At 41.8% G+C, this 23,303-nt stretch overlaps 1 protein-coding gene across 1 annotated transcript in view; it reads left to right on the forward strand.

Annotated features, from left to right (window-relative positions):
• LUZP2 (leucine zipper protein 2) overlaps window positions 1-23,303 on the forward strand; it is a gene marked incomplete at both ends in the record, with an annotated part of 438,735 nt that overhangs the window by 229,342 nt on the left and 186,090 nt on the right. Inside the window, 3 exons of the mRNA XM_083349683.1 lie at window positions 5,068-5,185; window positions 6,412-6,482; window positions 21,651-21,732. Coding sequence (XP_083205809.1) covers window positions 5,068-5,185; window positions 6,412-6,482; window positions 21,651-21,732 — 271 coding nt within the window. The remainder of the gene's footprint in view (window positions 1-5,067; window positions 5,186-6,411; window positions 6,483-21,650; window positions 21,733-23,303) is intronic.

Here is a 23,303-nt window from a genome sequence, read left to right on the forward strand (position 1 = left end):
ATAAGGTAAAACCGCCTGACAGAAATACACGCGGGAACTTTGACAGCTGTCAAAGTTCCTCGCACCACGCAGGCGCCACCACTGACAGCTCGCGGCTGTCAAACGCCGGACTACGAAGAAGCCTGAGCTGTCAAAGCACCCACCGTACAGCGCAGGCGCAACCACTGACAGCTCGCGGCTGTCAAAACACCAAGACACGCGGAAGCCGGAGCTGTCAACAAAAGACGACGCGGATTGGTCCCTGCCTGACAGGGCGCCAAAATGAACACCGCTGATTGGTCCTCGCTACCAGCTGCCGGCTATAAAAGCCGGACAAGTTATTCTATGTTTGCCTTGCTCTTAATAAACCTGTTGTTGAACTAGCCTGTCGTCCCGAGTGGTCCTTTGGCTGCTTCAATTTTCATTTCCCCAATCCACACAATCAGCAGTTCATATGTATTCTTTTCTATTCATTGGATGATATGAACCATGAAACTTATATCAGAATAAATGCCTTCCTCTTTTATGTGCCACAAATAGTTTGATTATCTTTTCATTTCCTAAGAACCTTCTGGGCTTGTTCAAATATTTATTGTATTCCTTGCTTCTTAGTGGTCACTTCATCACAATGTTTTCCAAAGCCCATAATTAGGGAACATACGGTATTCTGTACTGGGAGAGAGTCCCCAGAACCCATAAGATTGTGATCTTTGAAAGTGTTTCCAAATTTCGCTGCTTAGAACAAATTCTAGACTACCCATTGTGCACCTCTGAAACCCTGAAAATATTTCACAAAATTGCCATAAACTATCTCTGTAGGTCAGAGTGCATATGATTGGAGAGAGGAATGGGGTTAGAAAACAGCAGCTGTGACCACAATTTTGAATATATATATATTTTTACCACTACCACTTCTTGTATACGGTCCTGTATCTAGGAGTAACCTGAAGCTCTCAGATTAATTTCAATAGTTCTTGACTTGATTTCAAAACTTGTTTTGCAAATGTTCTAGTTAAGAAGTACTAGTTAAGAAATCACTGTTTAGGTAAGAAATCTCTGTCTCTTTCCTAATCTGTTGTTTGAAAAAGAAAAATACTGGCCTTTGTGTCTGGCCTTCTCCTGCTGTAGCCCACTATCATTTATTACAACACATTGTAACTGTAGGCATGCACTGCTTAATACAAATAGGACTTTTCTACTTCTAGTGTAATTGAACATGGCATGCTAAGATCAATAACATGGTTAAGTAATCCATGAGAGCTGAGCTGATCTCTTTGAAGAATCTCTGATAAGCTTTCAGATAAGTTCCATGGACAGTATGAGAAAAAAAGACATATCATAGAAGCAGAAAACTACTGAAATCCATTGAAAACACACACACATACACACACACACACACTAAATTTACTGATAGATGCAGGCAAAGGTTTTTTAACAGTAGTGCTGTATGGGTGCTTATACCAAGAAACATGTAAAAAGTGCAAAAAGAAAAGTTCAGAAAGATCTTCTTGTGTTTACTGAAACTGAGACAATCATTTATAAACATTTTTTATGGGTCACATGCTAGGAAAATGGCCTGGAGTCTCACAGCATCAATGATTTTAATGGTTTATTATTGATGCTCTCTGAGGCATAAACAAGAACTAGTGTTGTGATGGATACAGCCAGCTGTGAAGTTTTGCTCTAGAAAAATCATATCCCTTTCTGGTGGCTGTTTAATGTTTACCAATGAACACCATTTTTTTAAAAAAAGGTGGTAGTTATCTTGTTGCTTTTATGCTAGCTGAAGGATTCAGTATTATTTTAGCTACATTTATCTGAAGATAGAAATGAAATAATGAAATGAAATGAAATAAGTTTTGTGGAAAGCTACAAAGGATGTTTTGCATCAACAAAACTCAGGAAGAATCATTCCAAAGCAAATGTTTGAATAAGAGTAGGAATTCCTATGTCGAATCAGAGTTCTCTGAAAATCTTTGTAGAAATTTGAAATGAATCCTATATCCGGTAGCTTTTCTGCTACTGCTAAGCTTGCTAAAGACAATGCACAATATTATAACTCTGCTGACATATAGTGAGAGTGCACAAGGAAAATTTTGAATGATGGGATGGCCTTTATTATTGATAAGTATCTGGTCAATTTTATCATCTTATGAAATGCTTTGTCTCCAGAAGTTTGGAATGGGGTGTGTGGGGGGGATGTTAGTGCTAACAGTGCTTTGAGCTTCATTCACTCTCTCAGCCCTCAGTTTCCTTATTATGTAGCCCACATAAGCCTTAGCTTTATTATCTGTTTTGTAAAGGGAATGTTATGCTTTATGCAGCAGTATTATATATATATATATATATATATATATATATATATATATATATATATATATATATATATATATATATATATATATATATATATATATATATATATATATATATACCATATGCACTGCTGCTTCCATATTCTGCAAACACAATTGATAACTCAGTTTAAATCAGCTCTCAGCACTCTGAATGTTGTCCAGATGAGCTGTTGGGTCAAACTCTACTTCTCTATTCTTCATAACTTGGGCAGACTTAAGTCTTCTAACTGTGAGTGGATGGCTACTATGCTAACAATCACAAGCACTGGTTTAAATATTTATAGCAAAAATAGAGGATGGCAAGGCTACAAATGCCAATTCTTCTCTGGTGGTCTCTTTCTCTGATGTCTGACATAACATCTTCCTCTGCAAAACTGATTCTGTTTTTTGGGCTAATTAACAAACACAAAATATTACTGTCTGTCCAAAACCTGATTGAATCATGTAAATGATAAAGAAATCCCTTTACAGGAGAGCCCAAACTTACCAATCAGCTATGCCAGGTTTCCTGGAATCTATGGAACCCCAATGAACAGAAACAACAAAACTATAATATGACACAAGGGCAAAGTCAACAATTGTTGTTTTTTTCCAACTCCTTGTTTCAGTGATCTGTTAAGGTTGGCACCCTGCTAAAATTTGTGATAAGGACATCCTGCTCATAAGAAATCAAACTTCCCAACCATTTATACCAATCCTGCTTGACACGGTAGAAAGGGCAGTGATATAGCAGAAAAATAGCAAACCACACCACCCTACAAGAACATATCAATTGTTATTTTTCATCATTTCCCAAATCCCAGGAAAGCAAACAAAAAAAGAAACATTTTTGCTATCTCTTTGCAGAATGACTACACTAAAAAAATATTGTAGAAAAAACCCTTTGAAAATATTCAGTGGAAACTTGGCATTGACCTTGACAATAAACTTCTCTTAAAATTTATTCTCCCTGTGATTTTCACCTTGTGAATGAAACAGCTGCATATGTATAAAAAAATTTTTAACTCCAATCTTGTAGTGATTCAGATTAGATCAATTTACTCTTGATTTTTGAATCATAAATTCACACTGACTCATGCTTCCTTGAAACTCAAATTGGAATTGAACCACAATTGATTTATACTACCCCCAATATATAGCTTCCACTTGAATAACCAGATCAGAACTCTGATCATATTCTAACAAGAATCCTTAAAATAGTAAATTTATTAAGGAATCAAAAGGAACTCTGGTTATTTCTATGGTGCAATAAAGGCTGACTTCTGAGCCAAAGTTTAGACCTGGGAAGTGACAGATGATAGGACACTGAGCAAAAGACCTGATTTCAGCACCTGATTCAACATGGCTTATCTGAGGCACAAGAGATCTAACATTACTTCCAACATTTTGCTCCGCCCCTCCTTCCTGGACATTAGGGTGTTTCCAGGAATATACATGGCCACAGATTATCATTATGTTACTTGTGTGTACCCTTTTTCTATAACATACAGTAGTTGTTCTTATTGTAAAAGAAATACATTTAGCAGTAAACACTGTTTTATTCCTGTGGCTACTATAGTGCTTTATACAAGTTTAAAATATTAATGTTGTACATGCAACTCTTATTAGTGTTGGTGAATTGCTTGTCTGTTTTGTTATAATGTAAGTATAACAAACCAGCAGTTGTAAAACCATGGAATAATGCAAGAACAGGTTTCTTATATTTTTTACAAGTGAAGTAAGCTTTGTGCCCATTTAAGGGAGGTAGGAGTGTGACAAGATTGAAATTACCTGGTCACATCATTAACTAACTATATTAATTCATGAATAAGCAACTTTAAATTGGAGGTAATAAGTTCTTTTTTCTTGTCACTAGTTCAGAATTATTGTCTGCTTCAGCTCTGATGACAGAAAGACTAATATATTGCCTTTCCAGATTACATCAGCATGGAAGGTTTTCTCTACTTTATGGTTACTTCATATTTTATCACTGATGCTTTGGAATCCACAAAAGAGTACATTTTTTGAAATTTATTTATTTCTTATAATTGCAGTAATATCATTCAATTAAATTCAGAGGAAATAGCTTTCAATTTTGTAGCACAAAAGATATTTTAGCAATCCATTTCCCCTTTGTGTTGGCTTTCCCCCCTCAAACTATTAAATTATCATCATCATCATCATCATCATCATCATCATCATCATCATCTCCTCTATATTTCTCTTCTGCATGTGGATATTGACTCCAGACTCAGAACTGAATTGTGTTGATTTTCCTCACTTTGGATGTATCTTTACTATTGACTTTTTTGTAGAGAAAAAGGATAGGCTTCGGGAATGTGTATATATAAAGCAGCAAAAGAGTAGTAATATTGAATGACAAAGAGTACATAAGACAGCTGAGCTAAATACTTTCCCCAATGTTTATTTTTCTTCATTTCTTTATTTTCAATATTAAAGTCACCCCAAAAGGTAACATTTGTCAAATTTAAAATATCGTCTCACAGATGCTGGTTAGAATAACAGATTTTTTGATGAAAAGCCTAACAGATAATAAGACTGCTGCTATCCAAATACCTGAGGATTTGGCTGTTGATATTTAGATCATGGACTAAAAATAACAAATAATCCTCTTTTTGGTCAGTAAAGGAACTGGATACTGCCGTAATCAAACCAAGGTATAATTCCAGTTCTATTTGTGCTGCTTCAGTTATTTTGAGACAATCTCACCACTGTTTTTTTAATGTGTTAGACAGGGCTATGAAGAGCTGGAAAGACAACTTAAAGAAGTCTTTAAGGAAAGAAGCAACATACTTCGCCAGCTGTCAAAGACATCCAAAGAGCTTGAGGGAATTAAAGTAAACCTTCAGGTTAGCATTTATGCCTTTCCTCCTCCTCTTCTATAGCTGTAAAATGCATTTGACATTAGCTCTGCAACATTATTTATTCAGATCACATGAGGGTGAAATGTGGACATGGGATGTGGACAAAGATACAATTGCTTTTCCTGACTTTTCTCTTCATTGTGGGGTTCTTCTAAAGAGTCTGTAGAAATGCCTATATGATCTGTAATTCTGCCTTCTTGGATGGATTTATGACATGAAAACTTTTCTGATCATATTCAAGCAAGCATGACTTACTTACCACCTTCAGACCCCTTTCCACAAAGACAGAGGAGAAACTAATTTTGAATGCGAGCTTGCCTATTCATTCATATCAGCTCCCTTTTTTAATCCTTCTGTAGAATTATATAATCTTTTAAAGTGAATATCAATATAATAATAGTGGAAGGTGTCAAGATTTAGAAGGCAAAATAACTTTCATCCTTCTGTTTTCTTTCCTAATTATTATTCCTTTCTGATGACCATCAGCATTTTTTTAAACTCGTAAATGTGGTATGCTCAATTCCCAGTTCTTCCAACCAATTAGACTTCTGGCAGGGAATAAATCATTTGGAGAAAACTTATCTGGCTCTTCCTCCATTTGTGATTCAACGATGAATGAAAGTCAAAGAAATGGAGAAGACAGAAAGCCTGAGATAAATGCACTTTCAATATTTCATTTTTCATTTTTAAGAGCTTGCTCTGTGAAGAAAGAAAGTCATATGAGTTGAAGAACCAAGGTCTTATTTTCTGTCTTAAATCCAAACTGGTAATGTGGGTAAAAATTACAACATAATATTAGTCTGGGGAAAAAGTGTATCATAATATTAGGCTGGGAAGCCATGATTAGTCCCACCCAAGCATGATGATAACAATTAAACTTTTGCCTAATTTATTTATTCAATTTCTGCAGCTATCCATCTCAGTCAATTACTCTGCGTAGCTTACAATTATGTTGTGTATATTTGGATGAATTTCATGTTCAGATTCATATTAAATCAGCTTATGCCTTATGAACCACCCAATTTGTTTGAGCGTGCTGTTAAAACTCAGCCACAGAAGAACAAAGTTGTATCTTCCTTACTTTCTTTTCTGTCATATAATGTATCTTTCACATATAGCCTTTAATACAAAAAGTCACAATAAATAATTTTAGTGGTGAAAATTTTAAGGGAGCTCCTTGGTAATACCTGATTTCTTCCTTTTGTTATCAGTCTTTGAAAAATGATGAGGCATCAGCAAAAAGTGATGTGCAGAAACTCTTGGAATTAGGCCAGAAACAAAGGTATGATTCAGCATTTATTTGCCTTAACTATTATATTTTCTAATATAAATAGAAAACGATGATGAATCCTTACCTTTTAAAGCCAGTAAGCAAAACAAAACATTCACCTAAGAAATGGATCATAAAAAATCAACAATCTGACCTGAAATACTCGTTTCATGTTTTGAAGTTAAAGGGGAAAAAACAAGAAAGAACAAGATTAAAATCTTTTTGTTGAACCATTTTTCTACATGGGAAGTTACTTCTATATTGGAGTCTATTCCATTGGGGGGGGGGGAGAAATATTTTCATTTTGCATGCAAAGACCTACCACAAAAAAGATTCTTCAATTCTGAAGTCTCATTTTGTTAAAGCTAATCAGAAGCATTATCTGAATGCATACCTTCAGGTTTATTTTATGGCAATTTCCCAGTGATGGAAAATTTTACACTGTCTGGCAGATAAAATCTACAGTGGTTCTTCTCAAACTTTTAAATCCGATAAATGCCAAAGATCAGAATGAAGTTATGTGCAGGAAATCAAGAGCAAATGTCCATATTTTATAACAAGGCACAGGATTTAGAGGAACCCAGTAAGGAGCTCATTTCTTTTATTAAGAAATCCAAATGGATATATCACAATTATATGTTTATTTTCTAAATATCTTACAGCTCAAGAATATCTATAGACTATTAGGTACCTTAAAAAGGTAAAAAGGTAAAGGTTCCCCCGCACATGTGTGCTAGTCATTTCCGACTCTAGGGGCCGGTGCTCATCTCCGTTTCAAAGCCGAAGAGCCAGCGCTTGTCCGAGGACGTCTCCATGATCATGTGGCCGGCATGACTAGACACCAAAGGCGCACGGAACACTGTTACCTTCCCACCGTAGTGGTCCCTATTTTTCTACTTGCATTTTTACGCGTTTTCGAACTGCTAGGTTGGCAAAAGCTGGGATGAGTAACAGGCGCTCACTCTGTTACGCGGCACTCGGGATCCGACCCGCCAAACTGCCGACTTTTTGATCAACAAGCTCAGCGTCCTAACCCACTGAGCCACCGCGTCCCTTATTAGGTACCTACTTAGCATTTAATCTCCAAAATGAAGTAGGTTTTTTTTTAAACAACAAAAAAACTTCTAATTGTGAAACTCATATATAAGCACTGACTCAAAGCAATTAATACAGAAAGGCATTAGTAAGACTGGGTACATTATACTTTACTTTTCCACTGTTTCTCAAATATTTAGAATTATTGCACAACAAAGATTTTGTTCTCTGAATATTTTTTGGTGTATTTTATAGATTTTTTTGGCTAATCTATATTTACCCAATGGCAATGTACACTTTTCAGTACTAGCTGGCTATCCTTGTTTGTTGTCACTGTGAGTTGTGTGTGTGTGGGGGGGGTGCACGAAGGAAGGCTCAGCCAATGTCATTGTACACATGTTGTACTTTGACAATAAAGCTGATTTGATTTGATTTGCATAATGAGAGAACCATAAGAAAACATGGAACTATTGTTGAAGCACATCCACTACACCACATGCAGGTGGAATATCTGTGAAGATCTAAAAGTAGTGGCTCTGCTGCTTGGAATGCAGCTTGGATATACCAAGTACTGATGCTACAGATGTGAATAGGACAGCAATGGAAGAGGGGCACATTACATTAGAAAGAAATGGCTACTCTAAAAGAGTTTGGTTCCAGGAAAGAAAAAACAGGGCACATGAACCCCTTGTTGATCAAATGAAGATAGTTTTGACTGCACTTTGCATAACATTCAGACTGATGAAAAATTTTGTGAAAACGATGAACCAGGAAGATGAAGGTTTTGGTTATTTGAGACAGATGTTTCCAGGAATCACTGATGCCAAGATTAAGGAAAGCTTTTTTGTTGGTCTACAGATCAGATACATCATGACAAGTAGTTCAAACATCTATTAGTGAGGTCAGAGAAAATCACCTGTATTCTACTGGTTGACCAACTTCTTACAACAGAGAATGCCATGGAGTACAACATGTCATTGAAGATTTATTTTCTACATTCACACGTGGACTTTTCCCAAAAAAATCTAGGTGCAGTCAGTGACAAACCTAGTAAAGGTTTTAGCGGACATGACCACAATGGAAGAATAGTATCAGGGCAACTGGAATCTGACAGTGCTGGCTGAATATTGTTGGACACTATAGTAAGACACTGAGTACACATGAAAATCAGCAGCCAAACACCTTTAGTCCTATTGAACTCATGCAACATGTTGGAAACATTATACAATTAAATGCATTATTCTCATCAAAAGTTAATTTTGCATTTCTCAAGATTCCAACTGTACATGAGACAGTTATTCTGAAATTATATTTGTGTTAAGTTTGAAGGGGTCTGTAATGAGCACCAAAAGTTTTTCAGGAAGCAAAATTTTGGAAAAAAAAGTTATCCAGTGTAACCTTCCCCAGACCAGATATCTGGATTTCACAGTGCAATCTGACAGCTACAAGCAGTGCAATCTGACAGCTACAAGCTATATACACTCACTACCATTGCAATATTGTGTCATCAAGTTTCTAAACCAATTTGGGTCACTACCTGGATATATTTGTAACCCAAACCATGCATTTCTGTGGGGTGGCAATAAAAATACAATTTTTGTATGCTTAGGTTTTTAACATAAATATTGAAACAACAAAGGAGAAAAGGGACAAAAGCCTTCACACTTATATGGGAAATAAATTTATCTTTTTTATATACTCCTTAAAGAATTTTAAACAATATTTATTACATTATATTACAACACCCAATTTTTAATTTAATTTAATTTAATAATATTTCTATACCGCCCTTCTCCCTGAGGACTCAGGGCGGTTCACAGGGCAAAAGTGAAATACAAAATACAAACATTAAAAAGAGATTAAATGATTGCCCAAGTTAAAACAATTGATATACAATTATAAAACCCCAAAGATAAAATTAAGAATACAAAAAATTAAAAACCCCACCAATCCCCATCAGGCTAGGCCGGCTTGTACAAACAAAAACGTCTTGAGATCGCGACGAAAGGAGCGAAGATCGGGCGCCATCCGGAGCTCTACCGGTAACTGATTCCACAGCTCCGGAGCGCCCACAGAGAAGGATCTCCCCCTGGGGGCCACCAATCGACATTCTCTGATCGGTGGCACCCTGAGGAGGCCCTCTCTGAAGCTGAATCAATGCAATATAGCCTTCTGCCTTTATGGAATCTCTCTGTTAAGCAATGGATCTTGCTTCCCCCATTCCCTTACAAGATCATCTGAATTTGAACAGTATTGAATTTAAACCATTTCACATTTAACTATATAAAGGAAAAATAATAAACATTATAGATTCCAAAGCCTTGCTTTCAAATCTCTGGAGATGTTACATTTTTTTTAGAAATTTACTCTGTTTGCTGTTTTCAAAGTAAAAGTGTCATCTCAGAGTTGCCATGATACAACTGAGTGGAAAACAAAATATTTTAATTCCCAGAAACCATTACGTGTGACTCTCTATACATTTCATACTAAAATGAGAGCACATCAGATTTCAGTCACTGTTGAAGCATCAAACAGATAATGTAAAAGCAAAATGATATCTCCAGAGTAAGGAGGTGAGTTTTATGAACCCCCATCTGAGGCAAGTCAAAAGAAATACTCCACACACACTTTCCAAATAGTGTCAAGATTCATAAGGGAAGATTTCCACTACATTTAAAATTTATGAAATTTATTGTCTTGAAAACAAATGCTGACTTCCAACAAAGTTCTGTAATTTGCAGTCTGTTTTCTAAAGTGTTGGCTATTGCCCCCAGCTTATCTTCTAATCCTCCAGGCAAATGCAATGAAAATCATATACCAAATAAGGCCAATATAAGCAGGTCCTTAAATAATTCCTGGATTTAGGATCCATTTGGTTGGAAAGGCACACATTTTAAAATGTGCGTATCAGTTAAAAATGTAAGGCACAAAATTGCCCTGTAATTCATGCAAAGAACAATGCACATGCACTTCCAGTTCCTGTTTGATAGTTAAACAACCTAACAGTAAATCCATCAGGATAAAGATACCTACTGTATCAGATAGAGAGCTGAGTCTTAATGTATTATCTTGTCTACCCTGCAATAAATTTTCTGAAACAACTAAGAAAGGTTCCCTGCTTTATTTATTGGAAAAAAGTAGTTCTCTGAAATTATTCCATTGAACCTAATGAGCAGTGTACAAGATAGCTTTTACATTTAATATGTAGTTCTTCCATTCAAAATGTTCTGTTCTAATCAGAATTATAATTCCTTAGCAGCATTTCTACATTAAAATATTAAGACATAACTATGGTGGAAACTAAGCCTCTATAGCAATGGTACCCAGCCTTTCCAGCTCCATGGACTGGCAGTGGTGGCAAAGAGGAGGGGGGGCGGTGGTAGTGATGGTTTTGCAAGTGCATTCACTGCTTGCTTTGCATGCTCATCTGACACTTGCATGGCCCCGGTTCCCAATGGCCTGGGGGTTGGGGGTTGGGGACCCCTCTCTGCAGATAGCCTTTTTCAGTGACCATTTAAATTACAACAATTCCAAATAAAGACTTGAAATAGTCCTTCTAGTTGTAGCTGTTGCATGTAATTATAGACACATGTTCATGATTCAGCAACTGGCTCACAATTATAATAGTCACAACAGCCCATGGTCACATGATCACACTTTGTGACCTGCCAGCTTCTGACAACCAAAATCAATGGGGAAGCTGGCAGGAGGTTGCAAATGGTGATCACATAACTGTAAGATTTGCAATCTTGCAGGATTTACCTGACAATGGCAACTGGAAGTGCTGCAGTTGCTGTCATATGTCAGTGTGGTTACATGACATCTCAGTTTATGACTATATTACTTACGGACAGACTTGCTGGTCCCAATTATTATAATTAATGAAGGACTACCTGCACCTAATCTCTGATACTTGATAGTTTTGCATCTGGGTTCTAATGACATCCATTGGCTGATATAAACCAGATGTATGCATGCTGAAGAGATCAGTCTGTGGAAAATTTTCACATTTCCATATTCTTGTTCAACCTATTTTTATCACTGATTACACTGAAGCAGTTCTGTATTCGAGTTTCCAAAGAGTTCCTGAGAATAGCCTTCTGTTTTTCCACTATACATTTAGCCTTTTTCCCTAGCATAGGTGAGGCTGGGTTTATTTATTTATTTAGAAAATTTATTTGCCTACCCTACACCATAAAACATTAAAGCAGAAAAGACATTAAAATCAATTGTCATGGCACACAGCAGATAAAATCATTGACAATTACAAACCATTAAAACCAGGGAGCCGGACCCACAGGAGGTGGGGAAGTGAGATTAAGTTTTCATTAATCAACCACTTCCAGTATGCAATTCCCCCATTGGGTCCCCAAGCCATCTGGCAAGTCAGTTCTTAAGGCTCTTTCAAAGTATCAGGGGGGTGGGGAGCCAATCTTGGTGGTAAGATGTTCCAAAGGGCAGGAACTTTTTTTTCCTGGAGCCTGTCAGCTTGAAATTCCTTGGCTGACAGGATCCGCAGGATCCCCTCTGCTGGCATGGGTAGTCTGGGCCAGTCCAGTCAGAGTGAGAGGGTTCCTCAAGTAGGCTGGACTCATAACCTGCAGGGTTTGCTGGAGTATTTGCTGAAGCCATTTGCTGGAGGATCTGAATGCATTTATGCCAGCATTAGATGAAAGGGCTCCCTGCCTTCTCTGATAGCATAAACCCCTCAGGAGAATGCTGAAAAGGGCTCCAAAACAGACTGGAATAAATCAGTATGGTCACATGTCAAAAGTGAGAGAATCTCATTTGGTTTGTGAAGAAACTTTGAGACGCTGCTGGGCTTAAAGCATCGTCCAACTTGTTGTGATTCAGGGTCAGCCTGTGGGTTCGGCAGTTGGGTTGGACAATTCAGAAAAGGAGGAGGGGGTGTTGGAGAGCCTGCAGAGGACAGCCCTGAGGCTTTGCAGAGCCCTCAGCCAGGCCCCTCCCATCTGGTTACGACGCAGACCCAGCTGTGTGAGCCTGACAGTGTGGATGAAGATGACCCACAGCTGGCCCTGTTCAAGGATGCCTGACGCAGGAGGCAGTCAATCAGGAGTAAACAGAGGAAGGCAATGGGGCACCTCGGAAGGAGGCAGAGAGAAGCCACACCTTGAACTGTCGGGACTGTGTGGGAGGGCTGGTTTGCTGAAGGCAACAGTTTGAATAGCTCCTGTTTCATGGTTCGTGTTTTTGTTTTGTTCTGTTTGCTCTGTTTTGTGTCAATAAATTTGGCAGGCTTAGTTCCAGCCTCTTGCCTTTTTGTAAAGGGGTTGTCCCTGCCTTTTCTGCAGGGCCGGTAGTAGGCTGGTACAGAACACAACTGAAGATGAACACAGTTCTTCTAGACATACTTCTTAGAGAAAACACCCACCCATATTAGGGGTATTATTGAGCCAGTTCAGTTGTTTTGAGGGGCTTCTACAAAACTTCTACTTTTGCTGCCACCGACCCTGTAGTGTATGCAGGTTCTGAATACACATGAGGGGTCAGTGAATTAAGAAGGCGCAGAGCTGGACAGCTCCGTGCAGGAACAGCAAGCAGGAACAGTGTTTGGTGGGAAGCCAGAACAAAGAGACAGCGTTCGGCGGGAGAGCCGGATTTAAAGGGATTGGCTGACCAGCCGACAGGACGCTTGGATTTTAACCCATTGGCCAGGCAGTTACCTGGCCAGGTATAAATGAGGGCTGAAATCCTTTGTTCCCCAGTTCGGCCATGTTCCTCAATAAAGCAACGTAACTCCTGAACCTGTGTCATCTCTGATTCTTGAACCCAACTTAACAACTGGCGACGAGGATGGGATGTTCTGAAGGGTGGTAGGAACCTCAACTGACTGGAAAATCACCACCTGCATCAGATCGGAACAGAAGGAATGCATGAGATGTCCCAGGACGGTCAGGCTCAAATGGCTCAGGCGGGTCCAGTTCCCATGGTCCAGGTCAGTCAAGCCCCCATGGTGCCGGTCAGTGTAGCCCCCACTTTTAATAGTACTCATCCCGAAGAGTAGGAGGCATTCGTAGGGCAGTTAGAATTTTACTTCATCGCCAATAATATTGCTGAGGACAGGATCAAGGCGGCCACCCTGCTCAGCACATGTGGGAAGGACATTTATCAATTAGCCATGGGCCTGTGCATGCCCACAGCCATCAGGGCGGTGAAGTATGATGACCTTATGGACAAATTAAAACAGTCTTTTAACCCACACATGTCAGAAGTGGCATGGACGTTCGAATTCGAAAAAAGGAACCAGCAGCCGGGGGAGTCAGGGTCTGCATTCATGGCTGCAGGCAGGCAGGCGGCTCGCCTGTGCAACTTCAACGACTTAGAGAGGAGATTGTGGGACCGAATCGTTTGCGAGCTCAGAGACCGGAAATTGAGACAAAAGCTGCTGGCCAGACTGCGTCTAACCCTCAAGTCGGTGCAAGAAGAGATATTGGCCTGGGAGCTAGCTGAAAAGCCAGAGATGTCCGACACCAGCCACAGCAGCCAGGGAGGCACCATCCATAAGACGCACGGGGCAGAAGGAACCAGCGAGGAAGAACTAGTGGCCGAAGTAGACGTGGTTCATCTACGACCCCCCCATCCATCCAGACAGCACGGGATCCCAAAAGGACAACAACCAGCATCAACAACACCAGCCACCAACAGCCAGGACAAGAGATGCTCCAGGTGAAAAGGCTGCATGTCCCGACAGAAATGTGCTGGTTGCAGGGGGAATCATCACCACTCTACCTGCAAATTTTGGGGAGCCAAATGCCGAGCGTGTGGCAAGACGGAACACATCATGTCCGTCTGCCAGAACCAGAGTCGAGACACGCTACATGAGGTGGACGCTGAAGCTCACCAGCTGCCAGGTACCAGGGGTCCGAAGCGCAGAGTGCTTATCAGCTATACCAAGAGCAGATGGGCAGTTTGTAACATGGGGGATTCTCAATCCCTCACCCCCAAAATTAAGCTAGAGATGCACCTCCAAGGAGTTCCATGTAAAATGGAGCTGGACTCAGGCTCCGCAGTCTCAGTCATTTCATATGAGACTTATAAGCTCATTGGCAGCCGGAGTGGCCAGCGGGTTCCCTTGAGGCCATCTAGCATTACCCTTACTGATTTCCAGAATACCCCAATACAAGTCCGGGGGGAGGCCACCTTCTCTGTGAGGTACAAGGGGTTCCAGGGGCCTTTGGATGTCCTAGTGGTCAAGGGACAGAGGACCAGCTTGTTAGGGTTAAGATGGTTCAAAGCACTGGGAATCCGCATTGTCGGAATTCACCAGACACAGACTCAGACGCCCAGCATCGAATCCCTATGCAAGGCTTTTGCAGACGTATTCGATGGAATGCTAGGAAAATACACAGGTCCACCGATTGCATTCAAATTGAACCCCAACGTTCAACCAATCAGAATTAAGCCCTGGAGAGTACCGTTCACCCTTAAGCATAAAATTGAGCGGGAACTCGACAAGCTAGTCGCACAGTGGGTTTTGCACCCGGTAGAGGGGGCAGAGTGGGAGACCCTAATTGTCACCCTGCTCAAGGCAAATGGTGACATCAGGATCTGCACTGATTATAAATGCACAATCAATAAATCGTTGAACCCCCATGCATACCCAGTACCCACACTTAGCAGCATGCTAGCATCACTCCAGGGAGGGGCCATTTTCACTAAGCTGGATCTCGCTCAGGCTTATTTACAGCTCCCGGTCAACCCAGAGACTGCTGCTGCACAAATAATAGTCACCCACAAAGGGGCGTTCCGGGTAGACTGGTTGCAGTTCAGAGTCAGTGTAGCTCCAGGCATCTTCCAGGAGGTGATGGAGAGAACACTTAATGGCATACCGGGCGTCTGCCCATATTTCGATGATGTCCTCATAGCAGGGGACTCAGAGGGGATTTTGGCATAATGACTGCAGGCTGTTCTGGGTAGATTTTGTGCTGCTGGCCTTAAGCTTAAGAAAGAGAAGTGCTGCATTGCAGTGCCTGAGGCAGAATTCTTGGGGTTCAGGATTGACGCTGAGGGGGTTCATCCTGCTGCATCTAAGGTGAAAGCAATCAAAGAGGCCCTCACACCAAAAAAAACCAAGGCTGAGCTGCAAGCTTTCCTGGGGTTACTTAATTTCTATCACCCTTTCCTATCCCACAAGGCTTCAATCGCTGAACCCTTGCATAGGCTATTAGATAAGAAATCAACTTGGAACTGGCCAAGGCACACAACAGCAGTTTCCAATCTCTAAAAAACCTGTTGGCAAGCAATGCCACCATCACCTACTTCATAGAAAATAAACCAATTTGCATTGCTTGTGATGCTTCTCCTTATGGAGTGGGGGCTGTGTTGAGCCACCTAGAGGAGGATGGCAGACAAATACCCATTGCATATTACTCCAGGACCTTGTCAGCAGCCGAGCGGAACTACGCACAGATAGACAAGGAAGCCCTGACAATAGTTGCTGGAGTAAAGAAATTCCATGATTATTTGTATGGGAGAAATTTCACCATCTTTACAGACCATAAACCCTTGCTAGGTCTGTTTACCGCAGATAAGCAAACCCCACAGATCTTGTCACCCAGAATGCTCCGTTGGTCCATCTTCCTTTCGGCTTACTCTTAGAAACTAGTGCAGAAGCTGGGCAAGGAAATGGGCCATGCAGATGGGTTAAGCAGACTTCCTCTTAACAACATGGAACCAGATCCAGCACCAGCAGCCCAAATATTAGCCATTCAAGATCTGCCAGAATGTCCTCTCAGTGCCTGAGACATTGCAGCAAGAACCATAAAGGATAGGATTTTGAGTAGGGTACAGACGTGGGTTAACACAGGTTGGCAAGACAAATCACCAGGGCCCAAATTCACGGCATTTTTCACAAGAAGACATGAGTTATCCTCACACTAGTGTTGTCTATTGTGGGGATGCAGGGTCATCATACCACAAACATTGAGGAACAGAGTAATCCACTCACTACACGAGGGGCATCCAGGGGTCGTACGGATGAAGGCATTGCCAAGGAGCTATCTGTGGTGGCTGGGCCTTGACAAAGATATTGAAGAACAAGTAGCTGGCTGTTACATTTGCCAAAAATCTCGGCCACCACAGCCACATGCCCCTGTTCACAAGTGGGAGGAGACACACACACCCTGGTCCTGGATACACATTGACTACTCAGGCCCCCTGCACAACCAATCATTCTTGATAGTAGTAGACAGCCACTCCAAATGGTTGGAGGTGGTGTCAGTCAGTATCTTGACCACATCAGAGACTGTCCAGGTGCTCATGGGACTCTTTGCCACTCACGGCCTTCCTGATGTATTGGTCTCTGATAACGGTCCACAATTTACCTCCTTGGAATTCCAGGTGTTTTTGAAGACCAATGGGATTAGACACATCACCTCGGCTCCCTTCCACCCCTCCAGTAATGGCTTGGCTGAACGGGCAGTGCGCACCACAAAGGACGCATTGAAGTGCATCATCCATGGAAATTGGAAACAACCTTAGTGGAAGCCTGGGAAAGGGCAGCCACTGAGGCTCTTGACCGAGTTGTACCCCTGCGGCCCCTGACCCGGTGCAGATCCCGTCGAGCCCCATGGTTTTCCGTGGAGCTCCGGGAGATGAAGCGTCGGAGACGGGGCCTAGAGAGCGGTTGGAGATCCAGCCGATCCGAATCCGATCGATTGCGACTAAGAACCTATACTAGGTCTTATCTCGCTGCGATAAGGGAGGCGAGGTCTAACCACTTCGCCGCCCTTATCGCGTCCGCAGATAATCGCCCGGCCGCCCTGTTTAGGGTGGCTCGCTCCCTCCTGAATCAGGAGGTGAGGGAGGATCCCTTGCAGGGTCGTGCCGAGGAGTTTAACCAGCATCTGTCGGACAAAATCGCTCGGATTCGGACCGGTCTGGACTCTGACTGGGCAGAGTCTGTCGAGCAGGACACGGGTGGTCTTGTCGATATCACCTGGGAGGAGTTTGATTCTGTGACTCCGGAGGAAGTGGACAGGATCATGGGGAGGCTGAGCACCACCACATGTTTATTGGACCCGTGCCCTTCCTGGCTGGTTTATGCAGCCCGGGAGAGGACACGTAGCTGGTTCCAGGCAGTTATATCGGCCTCTTTGAGTGAGGGTAGCTTCCCCGCCGTCTTGAAAGAGGCGGTGGTGAGGCCTCTCCTCAAGAAGCCTGCCTTGGACCCAGCTATATTGAACAACTTTCGTCCTGTCTCCAACCTTCACTTTCTTGCGAAGGTTGTTGAGAGTGTGGTGGCACATCAGCTCCCTCTGGTCCTGGATGAAGCGGATTATCTAGACCCGTGCCAATCGGGTTTCTGGCCCGGGTACAGCACGGAGACGGCATTGGTCGCGCTGGTGAATGATCTCTGGAGGGCTCGGGACAGGGGGCATTCCTCTGTTCTGGTCCTATTAGACCTCTCAGCGGCTTTCGATACCATCGACCATGGTATCTTGCTGCGGCGTCTCCGGGGGTTGGGAGTGGGAGGCACGGTTTTGCAGTGGTTCTCCTCCTATCTCCGGGGACGCTCGCAGTCAGTGTTGGCAGGAGGGCAGAGGTCGACCGCGAGGTCTCTCATTTGTGGAGTTCCTCAGGGGTCGGTCCTCTCGCCTCTCCTGTTCAACATCTATATGAAACCGCTGGGTGAGATCATTCGTGGTTTTGGAGTTGGGTATCATCAGTATGCTGATGATACCCAGCTTTTCTTTTCGACCCCAAACCACCCCAGTGATGCCCTCACCGTGATGTCCCGTTGCCTGGAGGCGGTTCGGGTCTGGATGGGGAGGAACAGACTTCAACTCAACCCCAACAAGACCGAGTGGCTTTGCATACCTTCATCCCGGGTTTATTCGGACATTCCACCTCTCGTTATGGGGGGCGAATTATTACCCCCCATAGATAGGGCTCGCAACTTGGGAGTCCTCCTAGATTCACGGCTCACCCTGGAAGACCATATAGGAGCTGTGACTATGGGGGCTTTCGCCCAGGTCCGCCTGGTGCGCCAGTTGCGGCCCTATCTAAGCCGGGATGATCTATGCACGGTCACTCACGCGCTCGTGACCTCACGACTAGACTACTGCAACGCTCTCTACATGGGGCTGCCCTTGAGGACCACCCGGAAGCTCCAACTGGTACAGAATGCAGCCGCGAGAGTTGTGTTGGGAGTTTCCCGATACTCCCATGTCACACCTCTGCTCCGTGAGCTGCATTGGCTGCCAGTTGTCTTCTGGGTGAGATTCAAGGTACTAGTTATGGTATTTAAAGCCCTACATGGCAGGGGGCCGGAGTACCTTAGGGAACACCTGCTGCCGGCGTCAACTTCCCTTCGCCCTGTGCGTTCCCACAGAGAGGGACTCCTCAGGGTGCCACCGGTCAGAGAATGTAGACTGGTGGCCCCCAGGGGGAGATCTTTCTCTGTGGGCGCTCCGGAGCTATGGAACCAGTTACCAGTTGAGCTCCGGACGGCGCCGGATCTTCGCTCCTTTCGCCGCGATCTGAAAACATACCTGTTCGAACAAGCCGGCCTGGCCTGAGGGTGGGATTGCTGGGGTTTTTATTATCATTTTATTGGGGGTTTTATTAATATATTTATTGTTTTTTTATGGGCATGTATTTAATAATTTTTTAATTTTTGTAACTTTATGTTTTATTCTTGCCCTGTACACCGCCCTGAGTCCTTCGGGAGAAGGGCGGTATAGAAATATTAATAAACTAAACTAAACTAAACATTTGGCCAAATTCCTGTTGCACCAACACACCACTCCCTGCACCACAACCGGGAAGAGCCCAGCAGAACTTCGTTGGGGAAGGCGCCTCATAACCACTCTTGACAGACTACACCCAGACAGAGTGGCGGCAGATGTGGAACACCCAAAGGTTTCCAGGGAATTTACAATGGGGGACCTCATCTGGGCTAGGAACTATAGCTCCAGGGATACATGGGTGCAAGGGAAAGTAGTTGAGCAGACGGGACCAGTATCTTACATCATTAGGGTGGAGGGGGGGTTACTGTGGAGGAGACATGTTGACCAACTCAGGCATCGAGCTCCTGAGAGGGGCCCAGCTAATAATGGGCAAGAGGCCTCACTCCAACCTATAGTGACTCAGAGTGACCAAAGAGACACCCAACCTGTAGTGATTCAGAGTGACCAAAGAGACACAGCAAACAGGGAGATAGTTCCCAACTCAGAGGGGTTGGAACTGCTCTGATCTCATCAACAGCTGAATCAGAGTGAGGTACTGATGTCACCTGGGGCGACCACACCTGAAACCTCATCATCTTTTTCAGCAGCACCGGGGGAGCATAACCAAAGAAGCATAAGCTCAAAGGACAATATCAAGCCTGGGGGGGGATGCCCCTAGGCGGTCTGGCTGAGCCCACAGGCCTCCAGCCTACGTTTCAGATTATGTACGTACTTGAGGGGGGTAGGGGGTTGTGGGTAAGTTGTGTTGATAGTGTGGGTACAGGGAAAGAAGTAAATGGGAACAAAGGTGTGTTCCTGACATGGGGGAAGGGGTGTAGTGTATGCAGGTTCTGAATACACGTGAGGGGTCAGTGAATTAAGGAGGCGCAGAGCTGGACAGCTCTGTGCAGGAACAGCAAGCAGGAACAGCATTCGGCGGGAAGCCAGAACAAAGAGACAGCGTTTGGCGGGAGAGCCAGATTTAAAGGGATTGGCTGACCAGCCGACAGGACACTTAGATTTTAACCCATTGGCTAGGTAGTTACCTGGCCAGGTATAAATGAGGGCTGAAATCCTTTGTTCCCCAGTTCGGCCATGTTCCTCAATAAAGCAATGTAACTCCTGAACCTGTGTCATCTCTGATTCTTGAACCCAACTTAACAGACCCATTGTCCTTCTGTTCTCCCCACAGTAAACCTGATTCCCAGTCCAGAACCTGGCTTCTTTTCTTCCTGTTTCCACAGGAACACACTTTTTCCCCCCCCCCTTTCACATCCATCTTAGAATTGCCTTCTAGGATCTAGCCTTCTATTTCTTATTGTAGGCTTATGCAGTGAAAAAGATTTAGGAGGAGAATATGTATGTATGATACGTTTGGGTGTGTAAGTAGGAATGGGTTTCTGTTCATTTGCATAAAAAGTTGGATTTGGACCAGGGTGAATGAAGAATGAAGCCTTCTCTTGACTATGAGTACATTGGATAGATTTGCACAGTACATTCTTTAGCAGCTTTCATCAACCTTGTTTAGGATTGTTGAGATGAAAGGGATTTTCCCCCCATACTGTATATGGCACTTGCATTCCCAAGAAAAAGTGGAATACAAATAGTCTTGTACATTCTTTTATGAAGTTCAAATATGATGACTCTATTATATCTAGCAGGACACTAGAATGCTTATAGTGCAGATATTTCAGTAGGAAATAAACTAATTCACTAAATGAGTGCTGTGTAAGCTATTGAAAACATAGGAAGCATTTAGTAGGAAGAGAAACTTGGTTATGCATTATAGAGGATGTGTCTTTGGAAACAAGTATATCCTATCTGATCTCTGCAAAAGAAACTGAATTGGCCTTAAGTGTGATTTGCCTTGTAGGAAAAAAAAACATATCATTTCTTGACACTAATGAAGCTTAAGATCTGCCTTTGTTCCTCTAAGAATTCAAGATTAACTGAATGTGTCTTTTTCTAGTGGTTGTTTCTGACCATAATTTTGTAACTAGAGGACTTACTTTGGAAACAAGAATGCAAATAATTACATTTAATATTTAACAAGCTTTTTTGCTCATTTGTTTTAAAATAAAATACAGAATGGTTTCCACTTACAATAATCTCATTCTGATTCAACTTGCCATTAGAGTTTCTTTGCTTACAGCAATTGTACTTTTTTTGACCAGCCAGAATTATTCAAGTGACAATATCTTGCACAGCAGGCTACATAGCAGATGCAAAGAGAGACAATTTCCTATTTCTGAATTTTCCTTTAAGAATTTTACTGGTGTGCACTGGTTGTTTGTTTTATGTAGCTGTATTAATAAGCCACTTCAGGAAAGCAGAAGCAATAGCTGTTTGGTGTAATTAAAAGTGCCTTGTCATGAAATAAGAGAAAACAAAGGCATTATTTCTTAATGGCCAATAGAGATGAAGTTTGTGTTTTGTTTCTTCAATAAACTAGGGAAGAAATGAAATCGCTCCAGGAGACCTTTCAAAAACAGCTTAATGAGGCAACTGAGAAGGCAGAAAAACAGCAAGCCACAGTAAGTGACCTCTCTATTATTTTCATCTGTGTTTCCATGTCCCCTCCTTTGCAAACTCTTCAGAGACACTTTTACAAATGGATATGGACAAGACTAACAATTTAGGTTTATTTCTGTTTTCAAACTGCAACATCTTTCCATTCAATTCAAAAATGGGTGTGGTACTTGGTAATACTTGGTAATAGTTTTCTTTTTTTAAAAAAAAAGGAACACAACAAAATTCTCACTGATCTTTATTCATGAACAAAACTGTTGATTTATACTAGTTGTAGAAAGTGTGTGTATGTGTATATATGTATATGGAGACATACATCGAAATAGACACACATATACATAAATTGGGTAATATCATTTGAGTAAATCTGTGTTGGATACATTTATGGAGCATATCTTATGGCTATTAACCAATGGAACTAACCAATTCTTTGGTGATTCCAAAAGAGGAGACATCTGAGCATTTCCTATGCATTTATTTATTCATGTGTTCATTATATGTTTAGATCACCCAACTTCCATCAATGGGAAATTCCCTAAAATGAGTCACGTGTATTACTATGTCAAAACATCCCAAGGTATGCTATGTGTGCTTTGGTGTGTGTTTATAGGTTTGGGCATGTTTAAGAAGTTTTGGTCTCAAAACTTGGTATGACAAAATGTCATACCAAGTTTTGAGACCAAAACTTCTTAAACAAATATGGGACTAAGAAGTTTCATGTAGCATTTGAATAAGTCTTCCTTTCTTTTCTCCTTTTTTTTCTCTTTTTTATATATATTTTATATTAATAGTGTTTGTAGTTATCCTATATGAGCTAGAGAGAGAGAGATTTTAGAGTTTATGGTTGTTAGCATATGGAGGTTTATGATTTTTTTTTGGTTTTTTATACCTTGTACTTAGCTCTGGGAAGTGGGGGGGGAGGGGAGGGGGGGGAGGGGTAGGGAGGGAGGGATAGGGGAGGGGTAGGGGGATTGTTAAAGATAAAATGTATGATAAAACTTTTCAATTAAAAAAAAACTTGGTATGACAAAATGGTATTATTATGCTTGTAAAAGGAAGACCGGTGGGTCTTATGCAACTAACAATAACACAATCCATTTCCAAGTTACTATATGTTATTCATTAAGCAAGCTGACCCAGCACATTTTGAGCATGCAGAAAACATGTTTAGGAAGTGCATAATTGAAGACTATCTGTTTTAGAGGGGAAAATAGTATATTAAAACCCCAAAATAAATGCAGGAAATCAATTCCTAAAGAAAAGTAATTTAAAAAACTCATCAATTATGCAATTGGGATTCTTTAGCTGCATTCGTAGGTTCAGGATGACTCAGATGGTGGCAGAAGGATCAGATAGTTGACTCTCCGATGAAATTAGAAGGCATTCATTATAGCTACGTTACTTGATAAAAGATGATGGGACTAGTAAACTCTGCTTTGGAATGGAGATCTTTATACAATACAGCCTTTGCCCTGGATCTAATTGTAAATAGGCTGTAAATATAGGCATGCAGTGTGAGTATATCCATCTATATCCATACCCCTGAATGCAGCACACTGCACAAATAACTGCAATA

Source organism: Vipera ursinii (genome assembly GCF_947247035.1).
Source record: "Vipera ursinii genome assembly, chromosome: 1".
NCBI classification, from domain to species: Eukaryota; Metazoa; Chordata; class Lepidosauria; order Squamata; family Viperidae; genus Vipera; species Vipera ursinii.